Below are 20256 nucleotides of genomic sequence, written 5' to 3'. Positions count from 1 at the left end.
TTGTATCTCTACAAGGAAGAAAAAGCCATATATCATGCACAGTAATAGTAGCAGACCTAAAAGAAGACAAAACAGAGCAGTGCTGGACTTCTTAGGGATAGAGTGAGAGAGAAATGGTGCTAATAAATTAATGTCAAGTAGGTTTTGCAGTGTTTGATTAAGTAGAATGCAAAATTGGGGAAGTTTTTGTCTCTCATATCATTTAAAGCAGAAAGGGTTATTTATGAATATAGACAAACTCTATAAGAGGTTGGTTTACCAAAAGATTGATTCATCATTGCCTCTGCGTCATCTAATTTTGTGGTATGTATTGTTTTATCTTCAACTTTATCATGGGCTGAAGGTATGATAAAACAATATGAAGACTCTTCAAATGTTGAGTGAGCTTGCTTAAAACAGGGGCATGTAATTGTTGCTCAATTTTGATAAAGACACAGGGAAGTGAGTTTTAATGATATGACACGGGGAAGTGAGCTTTAGTAGAGAGCTTAAAGGCATAGGGAAGTGAGCTAACGTCAGTGTTCAACTTTTTTTCTGGTTTGTATAAGAAATTTTGTCTGTCGTATCCTTTGAAATTGATGAACTATTGATTAGTTATTGAGACAAAAATTTGATTTTGATTGTTCTCAGTTTTCTAATGTTGATATTGTTTTCCAGAAATGGTTAAAATAATATGGGATAAGAGTTTTAAGTAAAATCTGGTTTATGTTTTTTGGGTTGGAGAGCGGTCACCAATATGTGGCTGGGAGGGGAAATGTGATAAAGAAGTAAAAAGATATGCTTACATGGCCTTGTCTAACGATTGTTTTTAATATTGTTTTGGCATGTCCATGACAATCAATTCCCTATCACTCTTTAATATTAAAGAGCTTTTGCTGGTCAAAAAAGGAATATTAAAGAGCTTTTGATTTCTGGGTTAAGCGTTATAAATTGCTTTTAATATTGTACAGTTTGATATTTGATGAATTCGAAATCAACCTATGTGAATATGAAAGTTAAATTGTTTTGATTATTTGACTTAAAATCCTTGTGGGTGGAAATATGAAATCTTCAAGTGAAAGAACAGAGATTAGGATTTAATGTGGCCTTGTAAAAATTAACCTAGACTGAGAATGAATGTAGATTTTCTTTTTAATTCAAAACAAATAAAACTTGATCCACATTTTTAGTAATTAATGTAGTAAAACTTATTTAAATTTTTGATATATATATATGTATCATTTCTTTCGATCATTATACGTGATATTTACGTAGACAAGAAGAGATGATGTTTTTTCTTTTAAGTTATTGAGACTCTTTTTTTTATTTAAAAAATATAGACTTCTGTGATTATTTTTTTGCAAGATTTAAAATTTGAATCATATTTTTTTTTATGGGGATAGAAATATCACCATAAACACTATTTTAAAATTTTAGTATTTTTAGCAGACCATAGTGAAGGAATAAATGAGGAATGTGTGATGGCAAAGTTTACATTAATATATTAATATCATTACAAATAATATACTTATTCATTCAAATGAAAATAACTAATGTTGTTTATCAGAAAATATTTAGAAATCTGGGTGCATAAATTTAGGGTTTAACCCTAAACCCTAAGAAGAAATTATTATGTTGATTGAAATGAATCCATAAGATGTTTTTATTTTAACATTAATTTTTGGCTTGAAACCAATGAATTATTTTCTTAATTGCAATTAAAATAAAATAACTTCATATTAACCATTTTTCCGTGCATCGCGCGGGAAGTACATGCTAGTTATAGACAAAAGGGCTGCAGAGTATTTGTATTCAAATAGACTTCATTCATTCCCAGGTTGTTGTTCAAGTCCTCAATGGATGTTACTTCGATAACACTCACTCCAGAGCATCCGCCTCCTCCACTGTCTCTCATCATATCCCTCACCCTTGCCACGTCATCCCACCTTCCTACAGTTGCATAAAGATTTGACATTAACACGTAAAACCCACCATTTCTTTGATCCATGAAAAACAATTTATTCGCCAAGCATTCCCCAAGTTTGATTTCTTGGTGGATACTACAAGCACTTAACAATGATATCCACACAGCAGAGTCAGGTTGGATCTTCATATTGTTAATAAATTCCATTGCTTCGTGAAACAATCCCGGTCGACTTAATAGACCAACCACGCAAGCATAATGTTGCAAATCTGGCATCAAGCCATGCTCTTCTATCATGGCCCGAAAGTACTCTGTTCCTTCACAGACAAGTCCCCCATGGGCGCATGCTGCTAAAACTCCCAAAAAGGTTATTTTATCAGGTTTTAGCCCTTGTTTTTGCAGCTCATCATAAGCGGTGAAGGCTTTATATTCAACTCCGTATAAACTATAACCTGAGATAATTGAGTTCCATGTTGCCAAACATGGATCAACGATGCTATTGAACACCTTTTCAGCATAATCCAACCTTCCACACTTGGTATACATGTCTATTAGAGCAGTTCCTGTGAAATCTTCCATTTCCGCATTGTTCCTTATGACATGGTTATGCAGCGTCTCCCCAGTTCTCAGGTACCCAAGCTGGCTACACCCGCATAGTAAACTAGAAATAGTTATGGCATCAGGTTTTTGTCCAGACTTCTTCATTTGACAGAAGAAGTCCATGGCATCACTTGATTTTCCAGCATGCACACAGCCAGATATCACAGAATTCCAAGTGATCAAAGATTTATAGCTCATCTCAAGAAACAAACAGTAAACAGCTTCTATCTCATCAAATTTTGAATACAGGCTTATTAGCCCATTAGTGACTAAACCATCGGTAGTCAGCCCAGTCTTTAATCCATAAGCATGGAAAGCACGTCCAACAGCGAAATGGGGCGGATCTATAATGCCATGAAGGACACTAAGCAATGCAACTGCATCCAGTTTCATGTCCAATTGCTGAGTTTGGATAAAATACCCAACTACTGAATTTATATCACCTATCTCAGCATAGCTAGACATGATTGCAGTTAAGGAAATCAGGCTGTTCGTTGGCAAATGTTTGTAAAGAAGTTCTGCCATATGCGTGAGCCCTTGCCCTGCATATAAGCAAACTAGCGAAGTAATGACAGAAGCATGATTGGTCATTCCACATTTAATGATGTAACAATGAATAGACTCTGGAGCAGCATTCGCTGACAGAAGGTTCATCATTGTCACTGGACCGGGTTGCACACCCTCACTTAGCATCTCTTTGAAGCAAATCATCGCCTTTTCCGAGAATCCATTTTGGCCATAGGCACCAATCATAGAGTTCCAAGACACAAGACTTCTCTCAGACATTTCTTCAAATAAAAGTTCTGATGCTTCCAAATTCTCGCATTTAGCATACATTGAGGAAAGGGCATTCTTCAATTGACAATCAAAACCAAGGCCAGCTTTAATTCCAAACCCATGAAGTGATCTTCCTTGAAGAATTAGTTCACAGCGACCACAAGCAGGTGCCAAACCAACAATTGTCGCATGGTCAGGTCGGAAACCTTCTCTAAGCATTTGTACAAAGAAACTCACTGCACGATAACCATGTTCGTTCCGTGAATATCCACAAATCAATGCGTTCCACGAAACAACATCTCTACAAGGCATATCTTCAAACAACTGGCGAGCATGAGTTACAAGCCCCAGTTTCATATAGAAATCCAGAAGAGCAGTATTTACATAAACCAAACGGTTGATGCCTCGCCTCACTAATTGAGTTTGAACTTGGCTAACTTCAAATTCCGTAACCGCAGAGGTATAAGTATCAGAAGAGAACGATGAAGCAAACGCTTTTATAAGTAACGAAAAAGTGAGATCATTGGGATTCGCATTAGCCTCTAGAAGCTGCCGGAAGATAACCAGCGGCCACTTCTCACTTTGGCTTCCATTATAAGAGGTAAGCAGAGAGTGAAAGAATGAGATGCCGCGAGTTTTGGAGCTCCAGACCGTGCATGCGTTCATAATACCAGGGCCTCACGGGGATGGATCATGGGAGCAGCCAAACACTCTAACGTGTATGTAGAAGCGATAATGAACGGACAAAATGACGAAATAGCAATAAACAGGCGCCTACCCGTTTCTCCATAGCGGACGACGGTTCAACATCAGTTAGTCATTAGTCACCCCAAAATCTTGTCTTGTAAACTTCAGCCTTCAGGCGAAGCTAAAAGAAAATAACAGGAAAAGAGTAGTTAAAATCCCAATTCAAATCACAAATAATTTGTAAATGCTTTTTTAAAGATAGTAATAATTTATCATCTATTCATTTAACAAGATTGAAGTCGACAAATCATCAAATCTATAAAGCCGCACTGAGCTAGCTTATCGATTATTCACCATCGATAAGCGGACGCACATAAAGATGATGAGTGTGCAGATTCCATTATGAAACAGAAACGCGCAAAGTTTGAACACAACCCTGCTATCATTCCGCCTTGGATCCTATTGTCCCCCCGCGAAAAATTCATAAATATCGTTGTCCATTATCATCAGTGCTAAATATCTCCAATTCACCAAAAAAAGCAAAAACCTCCAACGAGGGATCGCAAAAATTTGTGATAACAAACCACCAAACCTTTGTAAGAATAATCAGAAGCTAACAAGTACTCCCTTCAATACTTATTATAAATTTCAAATAACCAACAATTAATTAAAAGCATAAATATGTTAGAAATAGATTTTTGTTTCCAACTATGTTCTTATAATGAGAAAAAAGATTTAAAAAAATGTGTGAAAAAAATGTGATAAGAGATAAATGATTAAGGGCAACATTCAACAAAATACATCAAATGTTAAGGCAAATCTAACGTAAAGTTTATAAAATAGATCACATCTTTTTTTAAATTTGAAACTTATAAATAACAATGGAGGGAATAAGATTACACTCTTCTGATCCTATTGATAAGCCACTTCTAACTTGTTTTACATGGAACAAGAAAAATCTTAAACTAAATTAATTCTTTATTAAAATATAATAACTTTTCAATTTTATCTCTATTTAATATATACACATTTAAAAAAAACTATCTATATTATAATAAATGAAGAATAAAATAGTACATTCATACTAAAAATTTAATAAAATTTAATAAAATAATTTTCTAAATAAGATCAAGAAAAACTTTCTATCTTTACCTTATAAATAGAGTGAGAAGAGTTTTTTTTTTTCCATCTTAAACATTAAGTATTACAAGAATGTTCTGATACCCCAGGTGGGTTGAATTTTTGATGGCGGAATGATGCAATAGACTTTTCTGAGTTTTCGCTTGCAGAAACACATTTTGCATAGAAAAATGTTATCCTGTTTATAAATCATTTTATTAAATTTTAATAAATATATTATTTTATTTTTAATTTATTATTATGCTCATTGTTATTTTCTTGAAAAGTACATATATTAAATAATAATAAAGTTATAAGGTTTTTCAATTTTAGAGGGAGTATTTGTCTTAATCTCAGTGAATCATATTCAAAATAATTTATAAATAGAACGAGATGACTGTTAATTTTTGGCCTCTCTTCCTCGACTAATTGATTGAAGGCATACGTAGAAGAAAAAGAATTGATTATTGATACTCTAAGAACATGTGAGGTGACTTATAATTGACATTAAAGCCTTTAAATTACAATAACCACAAGACAATAGCATTGAGTGGCAAACAATCAAAAAGCCACTCAATCCCCGATTAAATTGTGAATTGATGTCAACTATGTTCTAATTGCGACGAGCAGGATAACTTTGCGCCCCTTCCCCATACGAATTCTCAAGGATTGGCACTTCTGGTCCATATATCACACGGCAACGCTCAGTAAACGAACCAACCATTCTTGAGGCCACCTCCTTAAAGAACATTGAAGCAATCTGAGAACCCGAGCGTCAGCAACCACCCCCCCCCCCAAAAAAAAAACCCAAAAAAAAAAACTATCAATCAGTAGCCACAGCTAAGGTTTAAAAAAAAAAAAATCAATTAGTCACAGCTCAAAAGTCAAAATATAATGATACCCAATACGGGATACGCAGTACTTTAAACATTCATGAACAGGAACAAGGAGCACAACAGAATAAAGAAAAGGGGTCACACAGCTAGAAAACTGTAAGAGAACAGAAGACGCATGCCTAAACTACAAGCACACCTTTTCATGTTTAAATTTTGGACTGAAATCTTGGCATAAATATGTACAAATTGAAAAATTATAGAATCCTCATGTGGGCAAGACTCAGAACATAGATAACATGAACACCTATGCAAAACCCATGTTTTTGAAATAGAACAAATATTTCATCGAAGTTGACAGTCTAACAGAACGTGATGCAAATCACAACAGCAGGAGGTGGGCAACTAGCAGTATAGGATAAAATTACAGCCAGAAACAAAAGGAGGAAGCTGAAGTAACTAGTGCAGCATATGTAGTCTTGACCAGGTTGATTGTGACGAAGGCCATGACGTCAATTGTATGTCTAGAAATGTGGGTACATTGGGAAGGGAAATGCATGGCAGTATCAGGTATTATTTAGTTCCAATAAGCATATACTTTTTAACATGCGAAAATATCTATTAAGAAGGTGGGCACAGAGGCCTCGTATGGACTTGGAGCGCATGAAGGGCTCAAGTCAAGTCAATTTAGAATTAGAGGGAAAACTGATCTCACAATCAAGCAAAAATGACGACAAAAACTAAGTTGAGGGGGAAAGATACAGAACCAGAGAGTTGTACCTGTCTGTAAAGAGGAGATTGAAACTTAAAATCCACCAAGAAATAAACGTTGCAAGATTTTGGAACTGGCCCGGGATTAAATTCCCATATGTTTATCAAATGGTCAAACAGGGTACTCTGTGATACAGTGGTCTGGAGGCACAAAACAAACATTATGAGTGAATTGAAAAGGGAAAGCAATAGAGTCGGAACACCCTAGATATGGTCAAATAAGGAGTCTAAAGTTCACCCACACTAAATTCAATCAATTATCAGAAAATGACTAAAAGACACTCTAGCACTGCAGGACTTTCTTCCTCCTGATAAGAAAACTCCTTAGTTTATTGAGATAGAAAATCATGACGAGAGGGGGGGGGGGGGAAGCACAATACAAGGATAGCTGTTCCATATTAGTTTTGCAAAATCTGCATGATATGCCTATGCTCATCAGCGCATATATATCACAGTGGCTTATATATAGCACTTATCATAGCGACATAAATTAAACTTAACATTAATATCGAATTTTGACTAAAACGGGTCTATCATTTTCATCCTTGTGTTGAAATTTAATGTCGCAAAAGAAGTTGTTCGTGAGTCACAATAATAATCCAGAGATAATAAAAGGAAAACAGGATAAAGATAAGCGAGCTAGAACCCCTAAAGGCCTAAACCATCATGCTGCAGATCACAATAGGATGAATACCTTTATTCGCTTCGGTCTTTCCAATTCAACATGGGAAATATAACTCTCAACAAGAAATTTAAATCCAATCTCCAACTCAGCATCAAATGATCCATCTGGATAGTGCTTAAGTATCTCAGATCTCTGACACCATGGGACAAAACCATGATAGAAGTCAACAGCGGCAACGACGTCAAATAATTGCTCTGGAGAGTACCTATGAATTAAACAGTGTATCAGCTAGCATATTCATTGATAAACTGGTTTCCAAGCAATCCCCAATTTGCACCAAGAAAAAGAATTAAGAAACGTAAGAAGCCAGGTCTAGCAAGTGCATTTAAAAAGTTAATATATCAATAATGGGAAGAATTGCACAGAAAAACAGCATATATCCTTCGTAGCAATAGATGGAAACTTCAGGAAAACAAATCAATAACCAACTGCGTGTGATCGCTCTACAATTTACTAAGGAAGTTCGAGACACAAAGATCAGCGGGACGCTCTGATTCTGCCAAAGAATGTTCATATTATTCACGTTGAAGAAAAGGCATTCTAGAAGGAAAGACAAAAAGATGGATATAATCATATTACCCCAAAACGCGTTTCTCCTCGTACACTTTGGATAGCACACCTTCTTCACCGTCTCCACATCCAAGAAACTGCCTCGTCTGAACAAAATGATTCTTATGCAGAGCTCCAATTGCGGATACAGAATCAGCGGCGCAGCCAAAGGGTTTGCAAATGGACCGGTTCTTGTCACCGAGCTGCCCAAGGCTCGTGCCGGAACTAATTAATTGCTTGACCCCGGTTTTACGCGATACAAATGATCGGAGTGCTTTTGAGGCCGACAAAAATGGTGGCATTTTCGAATCCTAGAAATTGGGGAACCCTAATTGAACGGGCGCGACTAGATATTACAATACAAATGCAGCTAAAATCACTAGCTTATCGGAATTTTGGGCCGCTAAAAGAATCACCAATCACAGGAAAAACTCAGGAGCGAAGAACGCATGCTCCGAGTTGAAGTCAAAGGAACCGAGAATGTGAAGCCTAAGAAACGAAAAACCGAATCTTGTAACAATCCTGATATGAATGAAGACGCCACGGCGAAGCAAAATCGACGAAGATCAGGAGCAGAGAACTGAAGAAGCTGAGGATTTCATGAGAAATCGAGGATGGAGATTGTTCTTCCAATTAGACGGGGGCTTCAAAGACCGTGGCAACCATGAATAAAAATAAACGTTGGCGGTTCTCGAAGCAGTGATCAGGATTCCCGCAAAAACCACGTGGTTGCTCCCACCTAGACGACGCCGTTCTTGTTGACCCGTCCAAAACATGTAGGAACACGCGCCTTCCACGGCAGAACCACCCCCTTTTGGCCTTTTGGGTTGGTAGGTGGAAAATTGACGGCAAATTCTCATGAAATTATTTTTTTCCCCTGCCATCGCTCTTCTAACGTTTTTGTCGGCGAAATAAAAAATCTAATGTTTTTTATTTATCATATGATGCTATAATTACGAAAGAATTTAGGCATACTTCCTACGTTATCGTTATTGTTTTATTCGTTGTATGATAAATGTATAACTTTAAATATATTTTTATCCATGTTCATATATTTTTATTAAACAAATATAATTCGTATTGAAAACATAAAATAAAAATGGATGTACTTTCCTTCTGCCTAAGAAAAATGACTCATTGTTGGAAAGCTGGTCTTGTAAGCAACATTTTGAAAGGCTTACAACCCCAAGATATGATTAGCTGGAAAGGTCACGACAGATGGTACCAACTTGAAACAGTACAAGTAGTACTCCTTCCATTATTTACTGTAAGAAATAAAAGAAGATGTAATTTTGTTCCGTGCTACTTTTATCTAATTAAAGATGAAAGATTAAGGATATCGTTGGAAAACAATGTTTGTTTATCTACACTTATAAAGTTTCCAACTAAATTAATATACTACCTCCGGTCCTAATTATAAGAGTCAGTTAACTAATTTGAAAAGATTAAAGAAGTAAGTTAAGTTAGTTATTTGTCCTAAATAGGTGTTATCTTTCCTAAAATATCCTTACTAATCAAGTATATTGATTAGAACTATAATTATTAGAAAAACTATTTTGAAAAAAATTGAGTAAATATGAGAGACAAAATAGATTAGGGTCTTATATTTAGGACCAAAATAAAAATCAAACAGTATCTTATATTAAGAACCGGAAGTAGTATCTTCATTAGTATTGAAAATGGAGGCATTTGTTTCTCATAAAAAGAAACAGAGGAAGCAATTAATAGTGAGGAGAATGAGCCAAAGACTTCAGAAAATAACTCTCCTAAAAGGATGGCTAATGATAATTAAGCAAACTATAAACTACAGATATATACAAAACATCACCACCAGATAACACTGTCCCGTTAATAATGCACCGCCCGTACAGAAGATATGAGCAGCAGAATCGGAATCAGAAGATAGCAAGCGTGCGTCTGCAAGTGATCAAGCATTCTGAGGCCCATAACCAGAGATTATCCCTGCAAACATATAGTTGTCACCTCAACATTGGTGCATGGAAGTGTCGGAGATCAAAGGCTTGTGCCTCTTAACATTTTTCTTTTCGCTCTCCACTACTTCGTCATCAACAAAGTTCTGATCTGTCATCTCTGCAAAAAACCCCACTTAATTAAGCGATCTTAATTTACTGTTGGGGGACGGAGAAGAGAGTGGTCACAGTGGAGCGTACCTATATCGCTGAAGAACAACAGGTGGTGAGGTGAAGCAGAGGGGATTTGGTTTCTCTGGCCCAAACCACCACCTTTACTTGTGGCTGTGGATGTAGTACTTTCTTTCCCAACGCTACCGCTTGAGCAGCTCAACTGCTGAATCCATGGCTTTGCCTTTAGATCATGCCCCTTATTCCTCCTTCGTATTTGCCCCTTCTCTCTCTCATATTCCATCTTTTTCCAATATCCATCTCCCCCATCCTTCCACTGTTCAAAAAATATAAGCATATTTATTTAACCAACTTCTAATCAAAGGACTATATTAAGTGAAGAATTTGGGGACTAGCCATTCGGTGCTTGCAAGGGATCATGAAATTAAACTGCGCCGAAAACAAATATCTAATCAAGGGCCATGTTTTAATTAATTACATGCGGGCAAATTTATTTACTATCATTTCAAACCATGTAATCTATATCCTTTTTGGGGGCTGTAGATACACTAATAACTCCTTATTTAGAAGACGATAGAATAGGAAGAACAGTAATATCAGAGTAACAATAACTATAAAACATTGGAATACTAATGATCTTAATCCCAACTGTAGTCAGACAACAAAAATTAGTTACTGTGCACCGATTATTATGAGATATGCAAGTAATATTTTCCCTTAATTTGGGGGGCAAAAAACAACAGAAGATAAACCTGAGTAGAAGTAGTGGGGATAGAGTGGGTGAGAGTTGCTTTAGGAGAACGCCAAGCCAGCACTTGCTTGGAATTATACAACTGATGAACGAATGATGCTTCCATGGACTTGAGATACATGCTGTGTTTCTCATCGGTCCACTCTTCCGTTGATAAGCATCTCTTACATGAAGGGTCCTGATAAAATAAATATAAATGCCGAGTAAATATTTCTTCGAATTAAGTTTACGGTTGGTTTTTTTTTTTTTTTTTGGGAGGAACGGTCAATTAAAAGATCACATGGATAAATTAAGGCATAAGAAATGAGTTAATGAAGAGAAATGAGAGGTACCTGCACGTGATTGGGCGGCAGCTTGAAGTCGCCGGACTGGTTGAGGACGTTGGGCGAAATCGTCGGAACTTGAGGGGGTCTCAGATTCTTCATGATAACTGATCGACGATGAGCAGAGGTGGTGGAAGCGGTGATTGGAACTTGAACTTGGAACAAATTAAAAAGAAAATGATGAAAGGTAGTTACAGTTGTCATCGCTTTAACACGTGTCAGGGGCCATCGCCTCGCCACGTCATCTATGCTGGCGAACACAGGACGACAGATATTTAGCAGCATCCAAAATATCTGGCTTCCCCCCCATGAAATGATGATACGCCGCTACATTCGATGATGTGGCACTGCACTTTCAGCTTTGAGCCCCCTCACTTTTCCTGTTCTTTGATAATCCCATTCCCATAGGATACTGTTGTCCTTTTCTTATCTTATCTCCATGCGATCTTGCAATTGACAACTCCATCTCACCTGCTCCGTTCGTATTCCAGGATATTTTACATTGAATATTTAAAAATTTATAAATTACAAATTTTATACAAATCAGCAACATTAGTTGATCGTTATGGTGCTAATGGTTGTCAAAATATATTTATAATTATTAACGTTTGTGAACAAAACGACTATTCTTTTCTTTGGGTCGAAATGAATAAACGACTACTTCCTGTGCTCAAGGCTCACCACAGAAGATTAAACATGCAAGCATCACAAGCAATATCAAATGAGGCGGTTTATCTTTTGAATAAACGAGTTTCATACATATTGCCAAAACCTTTTTATCAAAAGAACCATGATAAAACAGCAAAAATCTGTTGTCTAAAACTCAGTTCCTTGAAATATTAAACAAATATGTGTGGATGCCGCGTGTTGCGGGAAAACTGCGTTTGATATAATAGCATCATCACTCGAGAGCGCAAAGAGCATGTGATCTGAGCCGCTTGGTCCGTATTAGCTCTCCAACCACAGCGTATGACCTTATTCGAGTCTGCCTCCATTGAATAATTTTGCTGTGGTCATTTTTAGTGATCAGCGATGTTCTTCTTCAAATGTCATGTGCATAGAATATAATACACGACCCAACAGAGGTGCAACAGGGAAGATCATGACTCAAGTATCTGGTTTCTGCTCACTTTCTGGGATGGCAGTGTCTTGCAAATCGATACGACCTGCATAACCCAGGCATGTTAAAAAGGCAGGCTCAAAAATTGTATCAGAATCTGCCAATTAGCAAGAGAACAGGAGGAAGGATTAGCTGGTCATTCACACAAACAATTGTCTGCAGGACTCTGCTAAATGCATTTATCCATCCCTTGCTCTTTCAATTGCAAAGAGAGGGAGCAAGGGACAGGGGCGGGGAGAAAATACATCAAGTGTACTTGCTGCAATTTTTTTCTTCTCCAGGCAGATTTCTACGCTACTAGTTGTGTGATCCACAATTTTGGAATGTATTCGTGTGAAGTGTGACCCTGTGCATGTATATCAGATCTTACCTAACAATGAAATTAGGGACGGAGATTGTGATGATCCATGCAATCTAACATCCGCATCTGCAAAACGTTATTCATTTAAAATTACATAACGGGATTGTTGCGAAGCAAAATAATCCAACCGCTGAAGATGACCTACCTGAACTTCCTAGTGATTTAAGGACGTCTGATTTCTTAAATGTAAATCCTATGAAATTGGTGTCTTTAGATGTTAACATCTGCGAGAAGTGTCAAAAGGGAAAGCAACGTATCATAAAGTTGCAGTTTTAATACAAGGGGCATAAATATAGAACATCTAAAAGACCTCAAAAGCAAGTTTCAGGGGAAATGAATTAGCAAAATATCTCCCAATAGAGAACAAATTTGCAAACTGAAAATTTGACTCCACAGTAATACAGGCCAAACTAGACTGCTGATTGCTGAAAGTCATCAGTTCAGCAAAATACGCAATTTTTTAATAGATCCGAAGAATGTAGAAGTGATATCTAATTGTTAATCGATGTCCAAGAACATTTATTGAACTGGCTTCTGAATAACTTTCGTTAGTACTTGCATATCAAGAAACAAAAATTTTTGGGAAAAAAATTAACAGTCGACATGTGCAATATAATGGCGTAGCCTAATGAAAAGAATAAGGTTAAGAAAATTGTTTTTTCCACGCCCATGAAAATATTAGGCCATGAACTAGATCCACAAGCTTAGAAATGGTCTTAAGAAATTGCAGTTTGAGAAAATGATTTACCTTCCGCCAAGGTCCCATAGTAGCTGCTGCTGATGGTGGCCCTTCTAACTGAAATGAACAAACTCACAGAAGTTTAGTTGTGCTGAGATAATATGAAAATGGAAAACATAATAAGCCACGATCATCCTTTTGCTATAGTGTGCAGTTTTCAGTCGCACTGGCTCTCAGAACAATAAATAATATCTAACACAATCAATTTGCAGTGCGATGAAAAACTTTAGAGATAAAATGGAAAATGTTGAAGTTGAAAGAAGTAGCCATTTCCCTTCTTGAAAATTCCAGTGAAATTAAATTAGTTTACAACTTTTGTGAAATTAAGGCATGCATCTAGTTTCACCCTTTGGATTTCCATGTAGAACTGGCAGCGCAAATTTTTCATTTTCACCTGTCAGCATTTTTTATATGTACAATTTTTGTACTCACATCCGGAAACTTCTCAAAGTTTTGTGTGTCCAAGTCTCCAGTGACAGTAGGTTTATACGCAGCTTCCATTTCATAAAGTGTATCCCACTGAACAGATCTGAACCATGGATGAGCCTGAAAAAGGAATTAATGGTATATTAATAATGGACTTGCCACAGGGGCATGTTCCAGAAAAATATCCGATTTCCCTAATAATTAATATACTGGCTATGCCTAAGAGAGTTGTTACCTTTATTTCTTCGACACCTCTGGTTCCGAGTCTCGTGTCCACATCACATAATAAGTGACAAATCAGATCCTTAGCCTCAGCTGATATCTTGGGTTCTCCGGGGAATTTAAGGCATGTTTTCCAGTTAATTATCTGATACAATAAACAACACCATGTCCTTATGAACAAATGGGAAAAGATTATAAGAACAGAAAAACCAATTGAATTAAATACCTTACGACATGTCATCCTTGGATCGTCAGAACAAAAGGGAGGATATCCAATAAGCATCTCGTACATGATAGCTCCAAGCGACCACCAATCACATTCCATTCCATAGCCCTTTTTGAGCAAAACTTCAGGTGCCATGTAATCAAGAGTTCCAACAGTAGAATATGCCTGAAGAATGGAAGTTAGAAAACATAAACAAACTTTGCGTTAATATACTTTACTGTTTAAAAAATTAAAAGCAGAAATTAAGAACTTCTGTAAATCATTAAGTCATTTTGGCATAGAGTTTGATTTTTGTTTTCTTTTCTGGAGCCAACAATGAATTTTGACTTCAACTGGAGGAAAATGGCAATACCAGTGCTCGGCGATTACGTTTCCACTGTTGTAATTTCTCCTTTGGCATCGACCAAGGTGCTGCAGAATATCCTTCAGACTCACTCGTTGATTCATTACTCGTGAAATCTTCACTTTCCAACAAAATTGTTGAATACTTATCATCAAGAGGCTTACATAAGCCAAAATCTGATAGCTTCAGATGGCCATTTCTATCCAGTATCAAATTATCTGGTTTTATATCCCTACAAGCAGAGTGCATCTCACTAAGCATAATCTTTATTGCTTGATACATTTGAGAATAATTACACGCAAGAAAATGATAAATCCTTTTCCATAAACAATGATCTTAAGTATAAATTACGGATATGGACCAATATGATGTGACTTAAGCGGTGAGGAAAACCCACCATAAGAAACTATGGTATTAGGTGGAGCGTATTACGACTCAAGTAACATTTTTTATCTTGATTGATGATATTCAATATGGGACATATAAGAGATTCAGCTTAAATACACTCCCCTTACAATCTGACAAGCTTTATCTAAATTGTCCACGTCATTCTTGTTTTTAGCCGCAAGAAATCCATGTTCTAAGAAGATGAAAGACTGCATTACATATTTTACCTTAAGAATACAGGCCCCTGGTAATTTGAGCCAGAGTTTACAGAATTTTATTATTTTAGACCAACATCTTCAGAGTTTACAAAAGCCAAGAGCTAACCTTTTTTTTCCTTTAGGATAAACCTTGCTAGTATAAAGGAGGGCTCTCATGGCATATCGAAAGATGAAGAACTTTCAAAGTATTCAGTGTTCATAGGTCACAGCTCTTGTACATAAAGTAGCTTCGCATTGCAGTGAGACCAAATTAGTTTCACAATAACCATACCTGTGTATGTAATTGTGTTGATGTATTGAGTGGATAGCTAGGACGCTTTCAGCAATGTAGAAGCGACCAACATCTTCAGAAAGGATATCTTCTCTCATTAATAATGTCATAATGTCACCACCGGGTAGATACTCCATAATGAGATACAGGAAATCAGAATCTTGGAATGAGTAATGAAGTTTTACAATGCATCGGCTATCAACCTCTGCTAGCAAATTCCTCTCAGATCGAACATGTTCCACCTGAATTAGAATGACAATGTGATGTAATAAGTAAATGAGTCCACTCTAGCGGCCAAATTAGCCTGTTAGACGTCATTATTCAGTACTAAAAATTTGAAAACATATAAAACTCCCTTTGAAGCTGAAGGTCATACATAATGAAAATCTTATTCGATCTTTGCCCAACACAATGTACATAGACAATGCCCCTTTTCCAGCCAGATATAAACCATTAGATCAATGGAAAACATACATATCTATTGAAAAAGTTAAACAAGGTTAAGCAGTCACTATGTACCAGTCAACACCCTATTTTTCATTAGAATATCAGAAAACGACTTGGCATTCAGCACTTAATTTTGGTAATATCAAATGCTCTTTTGAAGCACAATGAACTGCAATCAGAAAGATCACCAAAGACAAGTATAAGATAAAGTGTATATCTTTGATTGCAATTTGAAATAACGATCAGATTAAAATGAATGAATACAAACTGGAGTAAAATAACCATCAGATTAAAACGAAGATTGCTGCATTGAAGTATCATGTATGCAGAGTATGCACCAAGCTAGATTGTTATTACCTGTCCTCGGCTAAGCATCTCTGATTTCTTCAATTTCTTCATGGCATAAATCTCTCCCGTACTTTTAGCACGACATAACCTCACCTGCATTATATGAAAATGTTACGGACAATGCAAACTATTAGAATCCAAAATTTGTAATGCAATCTATCTTCATCACGCACCTCGCCAAAAGCACCTTTGCCAATTACGGTTAACTGCTCAAAGTCATCAATTCCAACTTTACGTCTCTGCAGTCTCATGTATTCAGTCTCTCGGCGCTCCAAATTCCTCATCATTTCCTCTTGTTCTTCAGTTGAAATTTGAGCTTCTTGTGCTTGCCTTTGAAGTGCTCTGCGTCTGAAACAAAGTATAATTAATTGAAGTAAACATTATCTGCTTTGACTTTTATGAGTCGAATTGATAATTATAAAATCTATGCTAATATATCCACCCCCGACAGTACATCATAACTCAAGCAAGATAAAAATAAAGCGAGTCTTCTAATTTAACTGTTTTAGCGCGTGTAAATGAAAAATAGAGTATGTTCTTAGTCAGTTACTCAAAAGATTCTTGAATGGCATCAAACAGTTCTAACTTTGGAAAAGCGTGTCCATGAAACAGACATTTATAAGAGGATAAAACAAGTTTTGCTGGCCAGGCGGTTTTTACTGAACAAGTGAACATGTCTCTGTCCACGTGGTTGGAGGGATCTTCAAATATCATAGTTGTCAAAAGCACGCTCGATATGAACCACCAATTCAAGATAAGGAGAAACGACAATATGAAGACTTAACCAAGAACAACGTCAATTCTATTGCTTTAACATTCTCGAAAGCAGCCAGCTTGAGTTGAACCAAAAACTATGATATGAGCAATGATACAAAGGGTTAAAAAATAGCAGAGGAAGAAAAGTGCGTGAATAAGTACACGTAAAAGATTGGATGAGCACAGCAATCTTCAAAGAGAAACGACCAGCAGACAGCAAGAGAAATCAATTCTCTTAAAGTATTAACTGAAAGATTGGCCATGGAAATCGGAAACTCTGAATCAGGGGAAGGACAAGGATGAATGTAAATGCAAAAAAATTATGACGTAAAAAACGATCGGAGTTAGACATGGCAAAAGTAAGGAAAATAATCAGAGTTAGACGTAGCAAAAGTAAGTAAAATAAGTACCTCTCTTTTCGATCCTGCAATCCTTGGAGATAATTCTTGTAGTGATTTTCAATGAACTGCTTAGCGGCGGCGGCCTTCTGTCTGGTAACTGGAGAGGAAACCGATACATCAGGACCGGAGTCCAATTCATTCCGATCACGGTTCATGTGAAGAGCTCCAAGCCTGACAGTACCGTCGTAACCTTCCATAATTGTGGATCACTCAAAACGGCGGAATCAGAGGGGAAGAAATCAGAATTGCGTGCAGAAAGAGCGGAGGCTTCGGAGTCAGAGGATTTCGCAAGAGAGATCTGCAAGTGTTGGTGAAACCGACGCAGAGACGGACTACTTGGCAATTGGTATATAATGGGATGGGATGGAGTCTACGAAGCTGTGGCAAGGCTGTCTTATCAGTGAGTTGTCGTCCCAACATATTTGTTTCCTGCTCAGAAAATAAATTGCAATACTTCGATTTTGTCTCGATTTATTTGATTTTGGATGAGAGCTTTTTTCTCATATTTTTACCTTTTCCTCTTTTTTCTTTTAAATATTTACATTTTGGGGTGGGATCTTTATCTGAAGTCACTGGGAGAGAGGATAAATTTTGTTGGGAATGGAGTGGGATGGACGGCATCGTTTTCCTCACATTAACTGGTGGAATCTTTGGAAGCATTTCGCATCATGGTGATATCTGACTTTTGACACGAAAGTGGGGAGAGAGAGATTTTTGACGCTATTGTCGGCGGAGATCCGTATAAGGCTACACGGTCACGTTCCGATCCCCGAGCGTGAAAATCATGCTTCCACGAGACTCCTCCCGCCTTTATTTTCAGCTTATTCCCTCTGACTACTCCACTAAAATTAAATAAAGTAATTGAATTATTATTGAATAAAATAAATTTCTCAATTGACTTTTGTTATTTCGCTCATAAACAAACTTTTACAGTTTTACTTTATTCACACAAAAAATAAGAAAAGATGAAGTTGAAAAAAGTCATCAATGTTCCATCCATCTATGTATGTAGAGTCACTTATGAGAGAAATTAATAATTTTTCCCCCCTAAAAATGACTTGTACATAGGATAAGGATATCTTTAGTACCTAGTATTTTTCTTAATTAAATGCAGAAAAAAAATTATAAAAATAGCTCATGTTTGAACAAGTCAAAACCAATACTGACAAGACTTGGGAGTCAAGGAAAGAAATTAAATTGAGGACGTGTTTGTTTGCTAGAAATAGGTCCCAAGGACAGAAATGGGTGGCTTCTCTGGCCCAGGCTTCAAAATCGCCTGGTACATTACGGTGAAACCTCCATTCCCACCTTCTTTCCTCGTAGGAGCGCACACAGAGGAAAGGAGCTTCCCTTTCCCTCTCAAAAAGCTGAAAGCGTTCGGATTTGTGGAATTTTTTGTGAGAATGGAGTCAATATACCAGTATTTGACATGTCAAGGAAAAAAAATTGAATATTTATATGTTTTTGTACATATATTAAGTACATATCAAGTATTTTTCAATAATTTTTAATTATTAAAAAGGTATGCATTTCTTTAACAAAATAAAGTATGTGGTTTCTTAGCTCCTTTGTGTATTTTATATTTAAGAAAAAAATCCAAATATAATTTGTTTTGTTATTCTACAAATAATTTCGCGTAACAAGAACTCAATTAAAAATCTTATGTATGCTAAGTATTGCACTTGTTAAGGAAGTGTCATCTACAGCTCAAAAGCGTTGGTTCTCAAAATTATAAAGGGTAGTTTTGGCTTTTCCTATATATCATTGAATCCTCAGTCGTTTTTCCTCTTGTCAGTGAAATCATCCCTCTCGACCATTAAAGGTGTGTCTGGATTAGTGGTAGTAGAAAAGTTAGATAGTATAATATGATTTATATTTAGATTGTGTTTTGTAAAAAATCAGTCTGAAAAGCTTGGGAAGCTGAAACTTGTTTAAATGATTAATAAAAAGTAAGTTTAGATGTAAAATGACTTAAAAAGACAAAAATTTTATTAAGTAATACATATCTAATATTATATATATAATGTAACCATTTTAAAAGAAATAGGAAATTTAATTTATTGTTAAGAAGAAATAAAAAAAATACTAAAATACTTAATTAAATATATTTAATGGATAAATATATATCTATATATAACAGTGGCAAACGTTGCGCCTCTGTTCTCGTTTTTTTGACTCTCCAACCAAAAAAAAAAGGCATTCAGACATCCAAAAAATAATATACTCCAAAAGCTTTTCCTGGACTTACCGGTAAAAGCAACAAAAAGGAGCTTCTCCCTGGAAGCTCATTTGCACAAATAAGTTAGGTTGTAAAAATGTAATTCCAAACACATCTCAAATTAAAAACACTTTTTTTGCCGGTAGAGAAGTCAGTTTGGAACCTCAAATATAATTCAAACACACCCTATGGGTGTTTGGATGGCATAAGAAGTGCTTCTAAAAATTATTTTTTTTTTCAAATCAAGATAACCTTCTTCATATATTTACTTCATATATCGTAAAAATCATTTCTAAAACTATTGTTTGGTTTCCATCCAAACACTTCTTAAGAAATGGCTGCTGTTATTGAAGTGGAATGGCACTGTTTAAATTGCAGCCAGAAATATCGAGGGATACAATTGTTAATTCATGAAAGTCCACTCTTCTAGTATGGGACAGACAGCCTTGGGATGTGTTTGGATAAAACCAAACTATGGTTTGAAGAATAGTTTCTGGAAAATAGATTTCGGAGAGAATAGATTTTATGAAAAAGTGATTCTGAGAAGTGAGAGTGTTTGGATAGTTGTTACCAAAAACACTTTTTATATGTGCAAATTACTAAAATGGGCATAAATTAATATTATAATTATATAAGGGATAGATTTTATAATATATTTTTATTTGAAGAAATA

At 36.1% G+C, this 20256-nt stretch overlaps 4 protein-coding genes across 6 annotated transcripts; all 4 read right to left on the bottom strand.

The window, feature by feature from the left end:
* Nucleotides 1-1759: 1759 nt before the first annotated feature.
* LOC114741901 (pentatricopeptide repeat-containing protein At2g04860) lies at nt 1760-4385 on the bottom strand. Its single transcript, XM_028930153.1, has 2 exons — nt 4322-4385; nt 1760-4148 (listed from the first exon to the last, which is right to left on the bottom strand). Exon 2 carries the CDS (start codon nt 3944-3946, stop codon nt 1760-1762), a length of 2187 nt encoding a protein of 728 aa, XP_028785986.1. The 5' UTR covers nt 3947-4148; nt 4322-4385.
* A 1146-nt stretch (nt 4386-5531) lies between these two features.
* Nucleotides 5532-8730, bottom strand: LOC114741895 (coenzyme Q-binding protein COQ10 homolog, mitochondrial). Its single transcript, XM_028930147.1, has 4 exons — nt 7955-8730; nt 7385-7580; nt 6700-6831; nt 5532-5846 (listed from the first exon to the last, which is right to left on the bottom strand). The coding sequence occupies exons 1-4, from the start codon at nt 8224-8226 to the stop codon at nt 5700-5702; spliced, it is 747 nt and encodes a 248-aa protein (XP_028785980.1). The 5' UTR covers nt 8227-8730; the 3' UTR covers nt 5532-5699.
* Nucleotides 8731-9591: 861 nt separating this feature from the next.
* LOC114741903 (uncharacterized) lies at nt 9592-11734 on the bottom strand. Of its 2 annotated transcripts, XM_028930157.1 has the most exons (5): nt 11296-11734; nt 11110-11207; nt 10779-10955; nt 10096-10342; nt 9592-10015 (listed from the first exon to the last, which is right to left on the bottom strand). In XM_028930157.1, the coding sequence occupies exons 2-5, from the start codon at nt 11200-11202 to the stop codon at nt 9909-9911; spliced, it is 624 nt and encodes a 207-aa protein (XP_028785990.1). In that variant the 5' UTR covers nt 11203-11207; nt 11296-11734; the 3' UTR covers nt 9592-9908. The 2 variants fall into 2 exon arrangements, with proteins under 2 accessions (XP_028785990.1, XP_028785989.1); XM_028930156.1 differs by having other exon boundaries at nt 11110-11734.
* Nucleotides 11735-11812: 78 nt separating this feature from the next.
* On the bottom strand, nt 11813-17764 carry LOC114741902 (serine/threonine-protein kinase tricorner-like). Of its 2 annotated transcripts, XM_028930154.1 has the most exons (13): nt 17375-17764; nt 16382-16556; nt 16218-16301; nt 15414-15655; nt 14547-14769; nt 14195-14359; nt 13982-14113; nt 13753-13866; nt 13330-13377; nt 12727-12805; nt 12591-12647; nt 12231-12266; nt 11813-12107 (listed from the first exon to the last, which is right to left on the bottom strand). In XM_028930154.1, the coding sequence occupies exons 1-13, from the start codon at nt 17560-17562 to the stop codon at nt 12076-12078; spliced, it is 1575 nt and encodes a 524-aa protein (XP_028785987.1). In that variant the 5' UTR covers nt 17563-17764; the 3' UTR covers nt 11813-12075. The 2 variants fall into 2 exon arrangements, with proteins under 2 accessions (XP_028785987.1, XP_028785988.1); XM_028930155.1 differs by having other exon boundaries at nt 11813-12266; nt 17375-17763.
* Nucleotides 17765-20256: the final 2492 nt, after the last annotated feature.

This window comes from Neltuma alba, unplaced genomic scaffold (genome assembly GCF_004799145.2).
Source record: "Neltuma alba isolate B1F8T4 unplaced genomic scaffold, ASM479914v2 tig00003560_pilon, whole genome shotgun sequence".
NCBI lineage: Eukaryota > Viridiplantae > Streptophyta > Magnoliopsida > Fabales > Fabaceae > Neltuma > Neltuma alba.
This window is presented reverse-complemented; position numbering and strand designations above follow the sequence as displayed.